Source organism: Sardina pilchardus, chromosome 19 (genome assembly GCF_963854185.1).
Source record: "Sardina pilchardus chromosome 19, fSarPil1.1, whole genome shotgun sequence".
NCBI classification, from domain to species: domain Eukaryota; kingdom Metazoa; phylum Chordata; class Actinopteri; order Clupeiformes; family Clupeidae; genus Sardina; species Sardina pilchardus.
The window spans coordinates 24741706-24761367 of NC_085012.1; the positions used below are offsets into that span (position 1 = coordinate 24741706).

Sequence of the window (19662 nt, forward strand, 5' to 3'; positions counted from 1 at the left end):
ATAGGCCTCAATGATTAGGCTATAGACAATTTATATGATCAGGATGATCATTAGGCGACAATAAGCATTCTGCCCTGGTCTATCTATCTGCTATGAAGACCTAACCTATTGCATGCCTTCAGTTCAGACATGCACATGACGTCACGAGGCGTATTTTAACTTGTTTCCCCCATAGCTGCGCAGTAGTGACAATGTATTAACTGCTAAAGCAACAATGCAATCAATTTGCGTGACATGCCTTATTGCTGGTAAGTGAATAATAAATTATACATCAGCAAAATGTAGGCCTAGGCCTATCTATTGTTGTATTAGGACAGCCGTAGGCAATTTTATCATTTTAATTTTAATTTTAAAAGCTATTTCATTATAGTCAGTCACTCACTGCCCATTGCCCATGGACTTAATATTAAGTAGCCTATTAAGTTAGGATAGTTTCAAGAGCATTCGGACTACAGTCCAGTATGACTTGCAGTTGGACTTTTCAAAATCAAATGCGCTACTGCTGTTCTGCTGTTTTATTCATTGTTGATATGTTTGTCGTCTGTGTGTGTTAGATGTGTTCTTTGTTGCCTATCACACTCATTACAAACACTTCGGTACTCTCCTGTGACATAATATTCAAATAATTTCCCTCATAATCTAAGATTGTTGATGGATATATGCCATAAAGAATGCAATCACAGGTCCAATTGGAATTGTAAGTGCTTATCAGCGCTCTATGACAAGTTGAAATTGTAGACAAGCCCATTAGATGCTGGAGAAAGCGACGTGGACTTATAGCTTAGTAATTTGTGCAATTCTGTGTTTTTACTTTTCTTAGTGGTGGTACTACAGCAACCCACTGTAAATGGCAAACACCAGCAGCCAGATGGAGAAGGAACTCTCAAGTTTTCCTGTGCCGTTAATGAGGAGGTATATCCAAATCTCTTCGAGGTCTTGGCCAACATAGCGCAGGCTTCAGTGGCATACGCTGCTTAGCTGTCGATAGAATGTTTTATGAGAACAGAAATGTTTAAGGGAGGTTTTAGAAATTACAGTGACTGTATGCAGTCAAATAGGCAGAGTCTCATTTTGCCAGTCCTATCCTATTTAAATAGGCTGGTCAAATTAATGATCTACTGATTTGAAAGACAGTTCTGAATGGCGATGATAGTTTTTTCTGTTCTTTTTTTTTTTTTTTTTAAATATCCTATATGCATTTCTGAAACTGAAAAACTGTGGTTTGGGTTACTTCTCAGCGTAGTATCAGTATGCGTCGATGTGCCCCCATTTTAACAGAGCAACTGCAACTTCTGCCGGCCTTATAGTTTCAAGAGATTTCATGGTCGGAGACACCGAGACTACATTTCCAAAATTGGAATGGGCTAATAACGAGTGTGTTGCAGCGTATTTAAGGCTCATCGTTAAGACTAGGTGGCAGTCTAGGCTATTCCTTATTGACATTAAGATATCAAACGTTCGCCAAATAAGTTGAAAAGAGCCGCAGGCCACAGGATTAAACATCGAATTGTTATCATAAGATACCTGGCAGAACTCGAGCTCGAACTTGACTTGACCGAATATACACGCATCTAACCCTAACGTTATCTTCACGTACTCGCGCGTAGACGTGTGACGTCGTTAAATGCACAGGTTGAGGATGTCATAATGTTACACTGCTGGAAAAACGCATTAGAAACGAGTGACTGCGACGTTTTAGGCTACAAGTTACAACATTCTTTCTCATCAACAAGTGCATCAATGAGTGCAATTGTCCGTAGTGGGAGTGCAGCTGGGAATGAGGGCCTCCTACTTGTCCCTGTCAAGGTTGTCAAGGTTGCCATGGTTGTGGACACCTCAACGGACACAATTAGGTGGTGCGTCAGGAATCAGCAAGGGGGGGAATGAAATCATTTAATCTCCCATTTTGGAGATGAAATGGAGATTTTGAACTTGAAATCACTTCATCTCCAACTTAATCTGCTATTGTTCATTTCGAGTTGCAGGTGGTTCCTTGCAATTTGCCTCAAGGTCAGCTGCAGGACTCTGGCAAAATCACATTGGAAGTGTACGCTGGACAGACCATTAAGGTGTCCTTACAGAACATATCTGAACATGCCTGCTCCTGGCACTGGGGGAGCAGGGAGCACACCTCCAAACCAACTGTTACTGGGAAGCACAGGTAGCCGTGTGTGTGTGTGTGTGTGTGTGTGTGTGTGTGTGTGTGTGTGTGTGTGTGTGTGTGTGTGTGTGTGTGTGTGTGTGTGTGTGATTTTCAATCACATTTTTGAAAAAAAGATTATTGACACAAAAGCTTTTATGCTTTACAGTCATTTAAGTTATGTATACTGGAATGTGAATTGATGTGTTGTGCCGTTTTTGCAAAAGAAATGCTCTGAAATGCAAGACAGGAATTTGGCATGGGACTATCCTTTTATTGCACCTTACTAGTATTTGCCCTTAACAATGTCCAAAAGTCCTTAGATGTTACGGACAATATTGTCTGAATATAATTCTGAAATGCTATACAATATTGCGCAGCCCTGACCAATATTTGAAATCACTAGCATAGTGACAGGCATGGATGTATCTTCACTTGAATTAAAATAGCTGTTCCTGTGACAACCATGATATATAAAACTGAGCAATTAATGGCTTTTTAATGGCACATAATGTAGTATGGTATTGTCACATATGACAACATGATATGATTGTAAATAATCTAGTGTCAGTCCAGCTGTGCCTCAGGGTCAGCTGCATGAGTATAGAGGAGACAAGGGGACACTATTTTTGTTGTTGGAATGGAATCGAATGGAATGGACACAACTGTGACATCATTAATGTCAGACAAAGAAGAAAACTGAAATATGTAAATGATTTTGCCAACACCATTGTTATAACGCCTTGTCCTAACTGGACTCAAGCGAGTGACTGTCAATGTTCTGTCTACACTGAATCCATTAAATATGCCATTGTGTTGAGGTTGTGTTGAGGTTCCATATTTCTCATTTAGAATAGCAGAGCAATGCGAGCGACAAAAAGAAAATAGAAACAGGGCGTCCGGCAAAAGTTCTCTCAAAAACGCTGCGTTGTGTCGCGCTGCTCGCGTCGCTTCAGTCAGGACACTCCAATTGAAAACAATGGAATTAAACTGATTTTATCGCTAATGTTCACCCGCATCGCGTTGGGACATGGTTAGGACATGGTGTAAAGGCTACTATTACATACTCTCTGATTTTGTGATCTTTTATCCGCATCTGAGTCTGACTTGCCTTCATCATATAGCAACTTCCAACTATCAATTAAGTAGGCCTAGTGTTAATTGTACTTTAAACTTTTTCACTGTTATGGTGGCTCTCTACCACTACATCCATGTTAGTGTAAATAGTGGGAATTATTCATTCGTAGTGCTGTATTAATGTAGTAATGTTGAGTCTCTATGTTTAATTTTTGTGCATTTGTTGAGACTTAAGAGTGTAATGTATAGGCTATAAGCACTCAGAGAGTGCCGACCTCCGCCAAGCGAAAACATTACCGCCTCCTGGATCCAGACGGTGATACGGATCACTCCAATTTAATCGTTTCTTCCTTGGGTCATTTCAGACCTACCCTGAAAATGTCCATCCATTACTTTTTGGATGGATTTGGATGGATTAGAATGATTATATATACATATGTAATATTACCTCCTTGGCGGAGGAAATAATACATATGTACAGTATATAATCATTTTAAATAGATACAGATACATCACTCTACATGCATCACATCAAGATGCAGTGACATTTTTTTGTGCCTTTCAGTTGTCCAGGTCAATGGAAATCTCCTGTAGATAATCGGTTAGAAACCATTGTCAGAATCAGTGTAGGAAAAGGATGTGAAATTTGCAGACGTGAATATCAGCACAATCGAAAATACACTCTTTTCAAACCTGTATAGGCCTATATAACCAGCACTCGCAACTGACATGAAGAAGCCCTTTCATGCTAGAGACACGCTAGAAACTCCCTCAGTCACATGTGTGGTTCTGCCATGGAAGAGTAATTAATGTATTGGGATACACTACAACTTCAATACTTTATGTCACTTAACATGACTTTCACATAACCAAACAATCAATATATACACTTGCTATGAACCCACTGACACATCACATTGCACAAGATTTGGACATTTTAACATTTAATCTAGAACAGTACTCATCCCTTTGTTTAGCGATTTCAGTCTTCTATCCATTCCTAGGATTAGTTATTTGATCACAGAAGTCAAAGTAAGGCCATTTATGTACAGCTGTAAATGCTGTGGTTCACTGGGGTTGATGTACTGTATGTATTCTGTTTTTCCATCTCCCCCTCATATCAAGCATACTTTTAAGTCATTGAAAAATGTTCATGTGATGACATGTCTGTGGATGTTGTTTGTGCCCCACAGGGAGGGGGCCTTTGTGTTTCTTTTTCAAGCCACTGACAGACATGCTGGATTGGCCACCATCCACTGCAGAAATGACAGTGGAAACATTTTGCTGAATATTAAACTCAAACTAAGTGAGTTGCAGTCTCTCCCTTTTCTTGGGTTTTAAAGTTGTTGTTCTGTCTGTGCTTTCTACTCATGCGGATAAGTATTATTATGTTCTGTTATGTTGTGTGTTTATTTGTGAATTTTCATTACAATGTGATTGTATCTCAAAATTGGATCCCCACCGAGTAAAGTGTAGTAAAGTCACCATGTGTTCACTGAAGTGACTGTGTTTACTTTTTGTGTGATGTCCAGAAAGGCCCTCCAAACCTTACTTGAGTGTTGTTAAGAGGGGTGTTGGCTATGCTCCATACTTTGTGTGTAAGTCAGAAGGAAGTCCTGTCCCGGAAATAACATGGTATAGACATTTCAACAAGTCCAGGTAAAAGTTCTGATTGTGGTCACTGGAAGTGTGAATTATCCCTCTATACTATCATGAAACTGATATAATGTATGTATGCTTGAAAAACACAGTATCATTCCCAAGGGTGGAAATACGGATGAAGCAGCTAGTATGGAGAGCAAGATTGATAGCTACATGTACCGTCAGACCACTGTGATGTGTTGTGCTTCGAACCCAGTGGGAGAAGAGTGCTCTTTACTCTACGACTATGGTAAAATATTTTACAGATAACATTTACTATTAATTCATACTTTAAGTTATGGTTTGTATATTTATGGTATTTGTTTAGCTTCATTATTGATATTTGACATTGTATTTACATTATTGTCATTACTAATTTACATTGTTACAATTTTGTTACTATTTTGCTTAATGTTGGCATATCAACTATTAAAAACTGTCTGCTTCGACCCCTAATAACCATAACCATAAACAAAGAAATCGACAGAAACTATGTTGATATCAATGATGGCTGGAGACAGCTGCATGCCTGACACCTTTATGATATGCACAGAAGAATCCAAGTCAAGTCACTTAATTTGTATGCACCTTTGAAAGCAACACAAGTTGACCCAAAGTGCTTCACAAGTAAGGCAGAGAAGTAATCAACTGTTTACAAACATGGACACGAAGCCCAGAGTTACATGGATTGAAAGCGGGATGACAAAAGAAGAAGAAGAAGAAGAAGAAGAAGAAGAAGAAGAAGAAGAAGAGAGTTTGCTCCTCTGGTTATTTGAAGGATATTTTTTTTCCTGTCTCAGATCTGGATGACTCAGACTCCAGTCCTCCTGTCGTGGTGATTCGTGGCCAGACTCTTCTGATGCGCTGCAGATCCAGCAGAACGTATGGCGATCTTCAATGGATCTTCAATGGCACAAAGGTGCGTACCAAGTGATAAAAACACTAGCAGTGACACCATTGCTGTGAAGCACTGTTGCATTTTCTGCCATCTCTAAATGTTTGTTTTGTATCTAGGTTGATCAGAGGTCTGGATGCCTCTTTCTGAACAGCAGTGATTTAGGCACCAGTGCTGAATTCAGCTGCAAAAATATAAAAACAAATCAAACCAAGACAGCGAAGATTAACGTCTTGGGTAAGGTCAATGTCTATTTTTCTTTTCTGATTTTGCACTCCCAACATATCTCCAGGATCTCTTATGTTCTGGTCCTATAGAGGATGACCACCATCGTCCAATGTTGACCTGTTGCTCTTGTGTTACCATAGGCAAAGGATTCATTAACGTTACAGGGCCGGATGAGGTCAACAATATCAAAGCCAGTGAGAAGTCTGGGTTCTGTATCAGTGCCACAGTGCATTCCTTCCCCCTGGCTGATTGTCACTGGGTTACCCAAACTGGAGAGAGAGTTAAATGCCCGGGGAAAGAGCATGTGTGGAAAGGAATGAGGTAGGCCTATAAGTAACACCAAAAGGTTTGCTCAGTTCAAATCAGTCCAGTCACATCATATTTGCTTTTGCTTGCGTAACAAGCATTCTCTATCTCTAGCACCTACGAACTGTGTGGTCAAGATTCTGGTGCGTATCAACTGCAGCTGGAGAATAGTGACACCAGTGTCACCAAGAATGTGTCTTTGTGTGTCACAGGTAAGTGGTGTTGGACAGTTAAATATACTGTATGTTCTTACTCCTTTTTCTTTGAGTTCGGACACCAAAGGATAACTCATGGGACAACTTTTTGAGCTATGTTACCGATGGTCAATCGCCTGACTGTTCTGTAGTTGTTCTGTAGTGTTCTGATTGGATGGCTGTGATGAATGCCCAGTGACACAGAAGTTCTCCAGATAGTTCTACAGTTCTCCCAATTCCAATGGGAGGGTGCCCAAACAACATCGCTCTGCTTTGCTTGAAAACATTGTTCAAAATGTTGCTCCATTTACCATTGCCTCTACACGAAGACCCCAAAGAGACATCAAGGCAAAAAATGACTGGTACACACCAAGTCAAGTCAAGCTAATTTGATTTATATGGCACATTTCATACACAGAGGTCATTCAATATGCTTTACATAAACAAAAGTAAACAGTAATAGCAAATGAAAGCTAGAAAAGTAAAGATCATAATGAAAAAGAAAACACAAAACACACAAAGTAAAATTATTTTAGAATAAAGAAAGCTGATTTAGTTATTGCTTTCATGTGGCTGTTGAAATTTAGATCACTGTAAATGAACACACAGTATCCTTTGCTTTGAACCCTTTTGTGTCAATGAGAATAGCAACCCTAAGTAGGTAGTAGGGCTGTGCAATTAATAGATTTTAAATCGTAATCACGATTATGTGTTTAAATCAATGTTAAAATGTGAAATCGTAAAATCGATTTTTCACTTTAACTAGGGTAAATACAGTACTTATGTTTGCAAGTGTTGAATTTTATGGCAAATTTGAAATAATTTCTTGCCTTTTGTCATTTCACAAAATAATCGTAATCGAAAATCGGATTTTGAGAAAAGAAAATCAAGATTTTATTTTTGGACAATATCGAACAGCCCTAATTGGTAGGCAGTGTCTAAGCTGCATGTGGAAGAACTGAAAATCTGTACCGTTTTTTCAAGAGTTTCCGAATGTTGAGTTTGCAGTTGAGAAGATGTTGAGTCTGATTTTGTCAATTTTGCAAACTTATTGCATATATCACTTGAGAGAACTTCAGATGCTAATTGTGAAGGGGAATTTGTTATCTTCTCAAAGGTTGAAAATAGTACACAAGTGTTATTTGTACGTCTATTGATGATAGAGAAGAAAGACTGTCTTTATGGATTTCATAGTGGATCTGAAGTTTGTGCTTGCACCTTTCTCTTTTGGTCTTCCTACACTCTCTTTTTACGGGTTTAACCCATCAGACATGTCCATTTATCTGTGTATTTATTTTTGCTCACATCTGTATGTGCATTTCTTTGTACCTTACTGTGATTTCAGGCTAACTGGAATAAAATAACCAAGAGTCTCTTCTTTTTCAAACAGACAGCCCAACTTTGAAGCTCAGTCAAAATGGCATTTCAATTAACTGTGTGACTAACAGCACACAGCCATGGAATCTGACTTGGAAATCATGCCAGTTAACAGATAAATATAAGTATGTTTAATTTCTCATTCTCTTTCAGTGTGATCTAATGAGAAGCTTCAGACACTTTTAACACAGAGAGTTGAACAGGTCCATGCAAGACCCCATATATGGAATATGTTTGAAAGTGTAATTCAATTGTCAGGGCGGTGTCCAAATCACAAAGTCTGGGTGCTGGACCCGCTATTTTGGTGATCACGTTAAAATTGCATTGAAATGGAACTACAGAGTTAGCTTGGAGACCATGACTCTCTTCGCAGAGAGTTTGGCCTAGATCCATTGGCAAACATGTATTTCTTGGTTGGTCGACGCTTGTCTGAAGTTTGAAATCATTGGAGTTCAATCTCTAACATTTGGTAATGACGTATGTTAACCACGGGGGACACAACAATAACGAGTAAACAAAGGCGGATCAAACTATTCCAGATGGAGCACTGTAGGGAAAAGAAATTGAGCGGATGTACTTAGACTGGCGGAGTCAGACATGTATAGCATTTTTAATATGTTTAAAAATATATAATCACAATAGCTATGAGAAAATGCTTTAGATGAGTCTGCCATGCCCTTGCAATATTCGAAACCATCATTATGTTTCATCCCTCTGGCTTGCCTGAAGTTGTTCGAAGCCCTCGTCCTGGAAAGAGAAGCTCCCTGAGATGGCTCCTGAGCTGTCCAACTCAGGGCAGTACTGTCACAAGAGGATCGAGAGCACCATTCCATCTGAGGACGTGCGAGGCCACTATCTGCAATGCTGCCTCCAAAACCTAGCCGGCAAGCGGTGCAGCGACAAGATTCTCATAGAGAACTGTGAGTTCACTTCAGACAGTAGTGGTGTCTAGATGTTGGATGGAATATTGAGGGGTAATGATGTACATACACACGATATGTTTCCATTTGAGAGTATAGAGCTCCATAAACTTGTTACACCCATTTGAAAGTAATTGTTTGAGAAAGCAAATGTCACTTGGAATTGCTACTTCTCATCTCTCGATCTCTGGTACATAAGAATGCAGTTGATATACCCTGGATAACATAATTCCATTTCCAGATCACACATAGATTTCAACTACTTGACCTGGCATAGAAATTCTCTATTTATTTACCGTCTCGGTTAATGCTACATGTCATTTCTATATTTTGTTCTTAAAGCCTTTGTATTTTTCTTACTCTTTTTCAGCGCCCAACACCACTTATCTGTTAGGTGTCATCTGTATGCTGGTCGTGATCATTCTCCTGGTCACGTTATTACTCTTGTATTTTGTCAAGAAGAAGGTAGGCCCTAAAGGATTTCCTTAAAACACACCTGTCTCTCTACTGTACCTACTGTACATTCCCCTTAACTCTGGTGGTTCCCTTCAGAAACCAGTGTACCAGAGCCAGCTGCAGATGATTCAGATGGTCGGCCCCTCTGACAATGACTACATTTACATCGACTTCAGAGATTTCAAGTATGATCAGAAATGGGAGTTTCCTCGAGAAAACCTTGAGCTAGGTACACAACCAAGGCATATTTAGACTGTTGAGTTTCATGCATTGAAAGTACTTTTTTTAGGAAGTGCAGGATAAGCATGAACTGAAGGGACTTTTAAATATAGTTATGAAGTTGGGGAAACAAAAGATGAATTAGTTTCATTTCAAGTGCACAACTTTGCCAAGGGCACTTTAGGTTGCATATTATCTTGCTGCATATTCAAAGTTTTTAATAACAACAGACACTTTCTGTTTCTAAGTTCAGCACTGATATATCTTTTTCTCACACACCTGAAGGGAAAGAGCTGGGTTCAGGAGCCTTTGGCATGGTGGTGCATGCTACAGCCTACGGGATTACCAAGCCAGGGGTTTCCATGCAGGTGGCCGTCAAAATGCTTAAAGGTGGGACATCTCCCCAGAGGAAAGTATCAGGCCGGATCATTCTCACTAGCTTCCTCACCTAGAGGTCATGGACCCATTCAGATCAGGCCAGTAGAACTATACCCTCATTGAGGATGTGGCATAGATGGGTTTTTTTTTTTTTTTTTTTTTTTTAAAAGAGGTCTGAAGTAATATAAATGGAAATGGCAGTTTAGTAGAAAAGGGAACTTCTGACAGATTATTTTATAAGGGTGTCAACTGTGTGGAATGGTAATGGTGTTTCTTAGAAATGGACTTGATAACAAAATGGGAAAAAAATAGAATAGAGTAGAAGAAATGAGGCAGAACTATACTTAGTCATTGCTTGAAGCTAAATGCACTGACCGTCTACAATACAGGGAATTTTGTGATACTGTCACACCTGATAGCAAGTTCTTAGTGTTCTGTGAAGAATTTAACACCATCATCGTCAAACTGAACCGTTGTGTGTCATTGTTGCCTTTTTTGGTCAGTAAATCTTCACACATTGAATGTGAAGTTTTATTAGGAAACATAGCCTACTGAATCTCACTTTGCATACATAGCCTATATATCCTTACAGTTCTGATTGCATTGCTCACATGTATACACATATATACAGTAGATATAGATATGGATATAGATATAGATATACATACACAATAAAACATATATGCTCCGTTTATGACTGTATGTGCTCGTGGTTCTCCTTATTGCTCAGACAAACATCAGGAAGTTGAGCGGGAGGCTTTGATGTCAGAACTGAAGATGCTAAGTTATATTGGGCACCATACCAACATCGTTAACCTGCTAGGAGCATGCACACATTCAGGTAAGTAATAGCCCATCCTGCACAGGGCCACAAACGGGCATGGATGTGAATTGCTCCGATAATGAATGTCAATCCGGTTATGTTTGTGGGTATGATCACAAACATGGGAGTGAATATGAATAAAACCATTAATGTGGTTATGAATAAGCTGGAATATATACGTATAGATTAGAATATGACTGGCAACAATTATGGATGCTATTTCATCTGACCAGTGGCTATGTTTCATTTTGATTTGTTGGCTATAAAATATGTGATTACTGGCATAGGAAGGTAGGCATAGGGCGTAGGTTTAGGGGGAGACACTAGCTACAATATTTCCATCAATATGTTGAGATGACAAAACTGTCCCCACCAGTATTTTAGCGACTTTCTGCTCTATGGACTGATTCCGACAGCCAGGACGACAGTAAAAGAAACACTGTCATTTAATTGGCTGAAACTGACAGGGGGTTATCTGACACACACAAGAGTGTGAAGATGGCACTGACAGACAAGCAAGTGGGCGTGACATGTAGGCTAAGTTATCAAGGTTGTCTACCATTACATAACCCCAAAAAGGCAGTGTAATACATTTTATTATTCCCTTTGCCCATCAGTATGTACATTTGCACCTCTTTTTGTGCGTTGTAGATCAGCACGAGTTGTTTAGTGTGATGCAATTGCAGCAATTGCAGCAGAAATGTTTGTAGGGACAGAGCATAGAATAAAAATGACAACATCACATAATACATATTGAAAACTGTAAATGAAGGTAAGCACATGATGAATGGGGTGCTCCAGGATTAACTTTAGGCAACTGATCAATCCATAGGGCCCCCCTACCTGATCTTTCAGTACTGCTGTAATGGGGACCTCCTGAACTACCTGAAGAACAACAGAGAGAGCTTCCACAAGTGTCTGGCCGACGCAATCACCAAGGATCGATTCACCAGCCTGTACCATAACTACCAGACAAAGCAAAGCACCAGGTTAGTGGTTACTTTTTACATTACAATAATGTGAACATTAGGATAAATTGTGTATTTCAATTAAAAGTGTACAGACATGTATTGGATCAGTATACATGCCCCATATGTATCAGTTTGTATGTTATGATGATCCAGAAGATAAATACAGAAGATTTTTTAAAGCAGACAAGAACTGCATTTTTCTATTGGCTCACTCATATAATTAAAAAGCAATGGGTTGCACAAGCTGTTGTTCTATTCTGTTTACAAAGTAGTGTTGTGATATTGCCAAATAAGAAGACCTTTCAAGTTCAAGTACCGAGGCACTAGATTTCCATAATAGTGTCTCACTTCTGCAGTGACTATCAGCACCCCGTCAGCCCGTATGTGCCCATGTCTCCAGTGAAGGATCAGGAGTTTGTTGCTCTCCTCAGTCAAAGCCCAACCTCCATGGACACTTTAGAAGGTATGCTGATTTTGTGTGACAACACGCACGTAAAGTAAAAATTCATTTTCAAATCACCGTAAACCCAGACATCCATTACATCCGTTCATGGGGCAAGCTACAGTATATACCATGTCTGACAGAGCAGGACAATTGATACGCTTGTATCACACAACCATTGACTGCTAGCCTAGAAATCTAGACACCACTAGCGGCAGCACATCTAATTTGCTGCCGGGGTAGTCTAACAACTCTCTGTTGACCTGGGAGTTTGCCAGTTTCAAGGGCTGGGCCAATCACATTGTGTATAGTCGGTAGGCGGACTTAACATAATGACAACTGACCTGCGACCAGAAGTTGCGACCGTTAAGCATCCTGCTACTTGAAAACTAGAAGAAGATTAATTTAGCGCTATCCTATTGCGAGAAGAGGGAATTTGAAAGACAACCGTTATACCACCCCTCCGATTGAGCTCTGTTGTGGTGAGTTCCTAGACCCTACATCTTGATGTGGGTCTGATTCGTTAGGCTAATTGACTGCACTAACCAGTACAAAAATGATATCAAAGGGTATTTTCTTTTAAATTGAGTAAACAACAGGCCATTGTTTACCTTAAAGATGTGTTAACTCTCTACTGTTTATGGCCTTTGGAAATCAAAAGTGAGAATGTCTAGACTAATTCCCAGTTGAGAACTGCTCCCTTTATGTGCTGAAAATGAGTGGTGAACACTGTGTGAACTGTCCAGCAGATTTAGGAAGTGTTGGAGGAAGAACAGAGATGGAGGAGATACTTGAAGACTTTCAGGAAGACGATCTACAGGTCCTTACATATGGGGACCTCCTCTGCTTCTCTTACCAAGTGGCCAAAGGAATGGAGTTTCTGTCCACCAAAAATGTAAGGCCCATATAGTTGTCTGTGCTTCACCATCATCTCACCTCTGCGTAGGGGCAGCTGAATAACTTTGCTTTGTGGCATGTTTCATCGTCTATGCAAGCTAAGCAGACACAATTGTAAACGCAAAGCTCACAGATATTGAAGAGCGCTCTCATAGTCTACATAAGCTACGCAGATGATGCACCACCATTGGAAACGTGATGTGGAACTTGCTGTATGTGTGACATTACACAAACTTGCACAGAATGTCTTGCTAGATAGCAAAGTGTGCAGCAAACTCGATGCCTAACTCGATGCATTCACATCCATATAGCTTGTAGCCCCAAACCCTTGTGAAGAGACCATCTTACTTTCAGGACATACACAGAATACACTACCTTGTGAATTACAGAAGCTAACAGCCTGTACTGAATGTTGCACTTTCACTTATACAAAAAATGTATTATGTTTGGATATGTGGTGTGTTGAGGTGATGTTCATACTTCCTCTGTACATGCTGAACCATCTCTGATAAGCCAAACCGCTGCTCTCCCATGATCCGCAGTGCATTCATCGTGATCTAGCAGCCAGAAACGTCCTGTTGACACGAGGCCGTCTTGTGAAGATTGGGGACTTTGGCCTGGCCAGAGATATTGACAATGACTCCAACTACGTTGTGAGAGGCAATGTAAGTATTTGCTCACAGAAGACGTGTTAGCATAGATGGTAACACTTTATTTGAAGCGGTCTACACAAGAGTCACATGAAACCATCATAAGAACGACATGACACATCATTGATGTTTATGACTGTTGTCATATTGTGTCATTCAGTTTTTGGAAATGTTTTTGACAGTTTCGTTTTGGTTTGTGACATTCCAAAAACTGAATGACACATTATGACAACAGTCATTAACATCAATAATGTGCCATTAATGTGCATGACATGTCATGTCATTCTTATGACAGTTACATATCACCCTTATGTAGACCCCTCCAAATAACCTCATAGATCTCCATTGAGGCCATTAGGCGGTGTGTGTATCCCCATCTTGAAGGAGTGACGTGTGTGTTGTAGGCACGTCTCCCAGTGAAGTGGATGGCGCCCGAGAGCATCTTTAAGGGGATGTACACTATGCAGAGTGACGTGTGGGCTTACGGCATTCTGCTGTGGGAGATCTTCTCTCTGGGTATAGACACTTGTACACCACACAGGCTGTGAAGTACATTATTATCCGGATTATATTATATGTTTGTTTTTTTAACTTACCTGCATTACAATCCCTTCTCTTTCCTACCTTTTCCCTCTGTCTTAAATGGCCAAGGTGTAACACCTTATCCTGGTATAAAGGTGGATAACCATTTCTACAGTTTGATAGAGCGGGGATTCCAAATGGAACAGCCATACTATGCCAGCGAATCAGTGTAAGTGTAACAAACATACATGTTTATTATTCAACAAGGGATGAATATGTTTGGGCCACATGACCCTCAACAGCTATTGATACAAAAAACATGAGTAGTCCGTTTGAGTGATGGATTTTGGGATGCAGTTATCAATAGTGTAAAATGTGATTTCTAGTGTGACTATAAAACAGTGAATGTTCTAATATTTAAGCACTATGGCAAGTGAGAGCGGGGTGGGTAAAGGATGTAAACGCCACGATCACATGTTTAGTGCTGCCCAAAAAATAGTTCCAACTGTAGTCTTGGTGTCACTATATTATATTATATTATACTGCCCTGGATAAGTGTATCAACCTACTGAATAGATGTGCATGTAAGAGTGTTAAATATGTGCCATTGAACACACTGTTGAACAGATGTGCATGTAACTGTGTGCAGGTATCGCATGATGCGTCGCTGCTGGGCCCTGGAGCCCCAGGACAGACCGTGCTTCTCCAAACTGGTGGTCTTCATGGAGAATGAGCTGGCTGAGATGGAAGAGAAGGTGACCTTTAAAGATTCATGATTCATGGCTCACTTCATTGTTCTATTGTCTGTACAGAATGCATCCTACACACATATGAAATAATGACTGATTAAGATAACAAAGTAAGTCAGACAACTGATAAGACATAAAAAGTACCCCTGTCTTTAAGTAAACTCTGCCATTCTTAAAAGAGAGGTGGTACAGAGAGACATTTGAACTGGAAATTGAATCTACATGAGTGCCGTTGAGCAGTGGGGCGGATTCCGAGCGCTCTCATTTCAGTTCTTCAGTTTTCGCTGGGCTAGTCACACTTCCTGTTTTTACTTTCAGCTTCATTAGAACGACCCACTTTGGACACAATACAGCACATTGATGCGCTGAGTCCTGTTGTGACAGTCTCTGTCCCCTCTCTCTCTTCTTGTAGATTTACCTCAATGTTGGGGAACAGAACAACAACAGCTCCATCTACCAGAATACTCCGACTATGGTGGGCGACGCTGAGCCTTTTCTAATGTCTCAGACGGAGAGCAGTGCAGACGAGAACGCCACAGAATCCTTAGATTCCTGTTTCGGGGGAACATGAACTCAATTTGTCAGCTTTAGTAACGTCAGCATGCCATTTGTATGTGACAACTGTCTCCCAGCGATTTGCACTAAGTTTTATCAAATTAATTGTACAGTATGTAGCATACCATGCTACCACTTTATCCTTCTACTACACTTTGACTAGCACTCATCTTCTAGTAATAGTATTGATTGATGCAGTATTAATTCTCATCTTAATTAAGATCTCATTTGCACTGTAGCTTGAATGTAATTCCTCATTTTTTTGTATGTTGCTTTGGATGAGTGTCTGCTACATGCATAGGTGTAATGTAAGAAGAATTAGAATAGAATTTGATATTATTCGGTAGAATTTAATATTATTGTATATGTCATAAATAATTTAATATATTTTGTTACAGATGGGAATAATGGCATTAAGCTATTTGGTTGTGTACATCCACTGAAAGCATACAGGGGAAGGCCTGATGTCATTATTTTCAAACCTACTAACTTTTTTTTACCTCCACCAAGGAGGTTATGTTTTCATCGGAGTTTGTTTGTTTGTTTGTTTGTCTGTCTGTTTGTTTGTTTGTTCGCAAGATAACTCAAAGAGTTATGGATGGATTTTGCCGAAGTTTTCAGGGAAGGTCTGAAATGACCTAAGGAAGAAACTATTACATTTCGGGAGTGATCCGTATTACCGTCTGGATCCAGGAAGCGGCTATGTTTTCGCTTGGTGGAGGTCTGCGCTCTCGGAGTGCTTTTCTAGTTTGATTTTTTTTTTTACTTTTTATGCCACATTACCAAAAAGCGATATTATTTTTATGCAATTATACTTTAATGTGTCTCTTTTTGTGCTGGGTCTGTTTAGAGGGACTGTTTAAAGATTCATGAACTGGGATATTGTGTATTGTGGATTATCATTTATTTTTTTAATTTGGAGAAAACATGAGACTAAGGGCTCTTCTTTGGCGATCAGAAACGCGGCGCAAAGTGGCGCAAGGTGCGACGCAAAGCTTATTCTCATTTGACACCCAGTCAGTGCTGGATTTTGTGCCATGCTCTCCATTTTATTAAATCTTGTGCCCAGGAGTTGGCAGAAGGTGTGCTCTGGCCCAAAAAGTTATGGCCTGGTATTTTACACCCTCAAAAAATCATTAGGCCACTGACCAAGAAAAACCTGGTCTAAAAGCGCAGCTGAAGAGTGAAGATGCACTGTCACAAGATGTAAGCAGCCCTTAGCAAGCAGTCCCAAACAACTTCTCTGCCAGATAAATATCCTTAGGATTTGTATTCAGTCATTCAAAGTTAATGGTAAGGGTTGTTTTTTTCAGGCTATGTGAAAGTAAGTGTGTAGAACTGTTTTGCCTATGAGACCACAGCGATGATAATTTCACTTTGCCTCTCAATTTAAATAATAGATGAGTGCAGAATGCATGCTGTCACAAACAGACTTCTGCAAAACAAGGTTTAGTGGAATCCTGGTGTTCTCTACACGGTCTCACATACGAGCAGATTCCTTCAAATGCGCCGCTGGCTGGCAACATATAGATGTGCTGCTTGAAGTTTGAAGAAGAACAAACGTGTTGAGCAATGCACCTGACATTTGACAACAAAACCACCCCGAGTGTGGACTGGACACACCCCTAAATGTATTTAAGCATTTCGCCACTGACCATGCGTTTCTGATTGGCAAGATATCCCTATGTGATTTTACAATGTTTATTAGACACTGTTTCTCACAAGGGGGCAGCATACAGTATCACCTTTAAGTTATATCTTCTATTTTTATATTTTCAGATGCTGTATGTAACTAAGAGAAATAAACATGTATTATTTTACCACAAATTCATCGTATTTATTTTTGTTTTGTTCATTATGAGTTGCCATGTGAACCACTTTTAGGCAACGCAAAATGAACTATCAGGGCGCAGGAGTAACACTAGATGGTGCAACAATTCAGGTGTTCATTCTTGCCAATCAATTAGCACAGCCCAAGCAGTGAACCTGGAAAAGGGAATCAAAATTGAACTGTGGTTCTATGGAGCTGAGATGAAGTGGCTCCATTAAGAAGGCCAATGTTATTAACTTCCACAGCACACAACTCTTTCAAGTCAATCTCCTTCTATGCTTAACATTGTGCCCATTCACCCATTGCCATTGCCATTGCCTGAGAAACCACTGCTCCTCATCCAGGTTCTCTCAGGTTACTCAGCTGATAAGCATTTGCTGCCTTGGCTTGCTCTCACATCCAGAGCCTGTCCAAAGATGTTATACTGTATATAGGCAGGCACAGTGGGGGGGAACAGGTGATAGGTGATTTTATATGCCCATATCTTAATATATGTTCTTCATATTTTTGCAAGGTGCTCTCAATTTGAAGATGATTACAAAACCTATTGGAAAATATTTTCAAAAGAAGCAATTTGTTGTAGTAGCCTAGGCCTAGTCAGTATTGCTTTAAAGTTTACTTTCATGACACAATAATGCCACCAGATGGCGCGCCGAAACAGGGATTTGATAACTACTGTAAACGAGTGGAAAACTCCGGCTCCAGAGAGTCGCACCATGTATTTGTTCAGCCTGTGCGCAGTGCACTTAACTCAGGTGATTTCACGAATTATCTTGTCTATCTGGCTGAAGCGTTTTGCTAATTAGAATCTGCTGGTTTAGATAATGGTTGGAACAAACATGTGGTAAGTAAGACGCTCACTTTCTGACGCGGAGTCATCCATCTCTGTCCAAATGAGCGAGCAGGAACAACACATTCAAGAAAAAGGGGTTAACATTGAAATAATAACCATGTGGTTGCATCACTTGTTTACTTGCCCCCTATGATCATAGGGTGGACGGTCACCTTTTGGCCAGACCCCCAGGCTGTCTTGTAGGCCTACATGCAGAGCCTTTTCTGAAACATGGACATAAGCCGTGCAAATTCTCTATCTTATGAAGATTTTGTGAATACGTTTGAAAACGTTATTGAAAAAGCTCCTCTGGTAGCGGCCGCGGTATGGTCACACCGTCCATTTGCCAACTTATCAGAATTAGAGGCCCGTATTGTTGAGTTCATCGACAAGCTACCGGAAGAAGGTATGGACTTTTTTTTTATTTTTTCATTTTAAATTACATTTCTTTCAAGTAACATTTAATTTCACACCGCAATGACGTTTCTTCAGAAAATGTCGGATATCCTGATACAGGTCTAAATCGACTGTGGGGCATCTTAGGATAATGTAACCTGAACGCTAAAATGAAGGCTATACATCTATGTGGTCTAACTTCAAATGTGTCTGTCTCGAGCACAGGTAAAGAGGGAATTCTCAGGTGTCATCCCGACCTGGCGGGCAGGGACCTCCAGAGAGGCACGTTAACCCGAGACTCGCAAGATGAGCAGAGCCAAGCTGGCATGGCCTCACTGACTCCCGAGGAGACCGAGCGAATGTACAGGCTCAATACCGAGTATAAGCGACGTTTCGGCTTCCCATTCATCATATGTGCCAAAATGAACGACAAAGCAGCTATTCTGCGCAAGCTGGCCGAGCGTTCTGGGAACGACCTCGCCAAGGAGAGAAAGTGCGGTATTGACGAGGTGAAAAAGATCTGTAGTCTTCGGCTCCGCAACATTGTGTTGCCCGACACTCAACACAAGCTGTAACTCTCCGTTACTTTCAGCCTAAATAAGCCTTCTCTCAAAGACTCATGGAATCCTGTGAAGTTGCCCTTATAACGGTCACGTAATGGTCAGACGTATTGATTGATGTTATGGGCGACTCTATGGGAGACCCCTTCAAGTCGGTTAAGCATGTCCCTGTCAGTAATAAAGTAACCTTGAAGATGGATACTGGTTATGGTCATACTTTGGCACAAAAATGCGTTAAATGTGGTTACATTAGGCTGAACACATTGTTCATAAAAACTAATGACCAGGGAGTGCTTTGTACATTTTATTGGATTAATCAAATATTTTAAATAGCTTGTGTGGAATGAAATATGGTTATTTTACAGAGTAGACCTGACAGAATATTTATATACAAATATTAATATTACATTGAAATAAACAAAATTAGGTTAGCCTACATTACGGGGTCAAATGATGGTAATTCTTTTGCCGACTGAATAGTAGGTTATTTACTAGTTTCATACAAGGAAGCGAAGTGCTGTGTTCTTATTTGAGACATTGAAATCCAACGCTAACACTTCGGGACTTCTCTTGTGTAGGCCTGTGTATGTGTAAATGTACACT

General features: G+C 40.2%; 2 protein-coding genes across 4 annotated transcripts; both read left to right on the forward strand.

Annotated features, from left to right (window-relative positions):
* Positions 1-155: 155 nt before the first annotated feature.
* flt3 (fms related receptor tyrosine kinase 3) lies at positions 156-17267 on the forward strand. 3 transcript variants are annotated; one of them, XM_062521516.1, is made up of 24 exons: positions 156-248; positions 821-912; positions 1986-2161; positions 4411-4523; positions 4750-4876; positions 4969-5108; positions 5659-5777; positions 5873-5990; positions 6122-6302; positions 6402-6499; positions 7872-7983; positions 8588-8778; positions 9149-9243; positions 9331-9463; positions 9739-9843; positions 10562-10672; positions 11487-11643; positions 11982-12088; positions 12814-12962; positions 13507-13629; positions 14019-14130; positions 14266-14365; positions 14786-14891; positions 15298-17267. In XM_062521516.1, the coding sequence occupies exons 1-24, from the start codon at positions 215-217 to the stop codon at positions 15454-15456; spliced, it is 2958 nt and encodes a 985-aa protein (XP_062377500.1). In that variant the 5' UTR covers positions 156-214; the 3' UTR covers positions 15457-17267. The 3 variants fall into 3 exon arrangements, with proteins under 3 accessions (XP_062377500.1, XP_062377501.1, XP_062377502.1); XM_062521517.1 differs by having other exon boundaries at positions 12817-12962; XM_062521518.1 differs by lacking the exons at positions 156-248; positions 821-912; positions 1986-2161; positions 4411-4523 and having other exon boundaries at positions 4798-4876; positions 4982-5108.
* A 765-nt stretch (positions 17268-18032) lies between these two features.
* On the forward strand, positions 18033-19256 carry urad (ureidoimidazoline (2-oxo-4-hydroxy-4-carboxy-5-) decarboxylase). The gene is made up of 2 exons (XM_062521816.1): positions 18033-18509; positions 18725-19256. Exons 1-2 carry the CDS (start codon positions 18335-18337, stop codon positions 19072-19074), a joined length of 525 nt encoding a protein of 174 aa, XP_062377800.1. The 5' UTR covers positions 18033-18334; the 3' UTR covers positions 19075-19256.
* Positions 19257-19662: the final 406 nt, after the last annotated feature.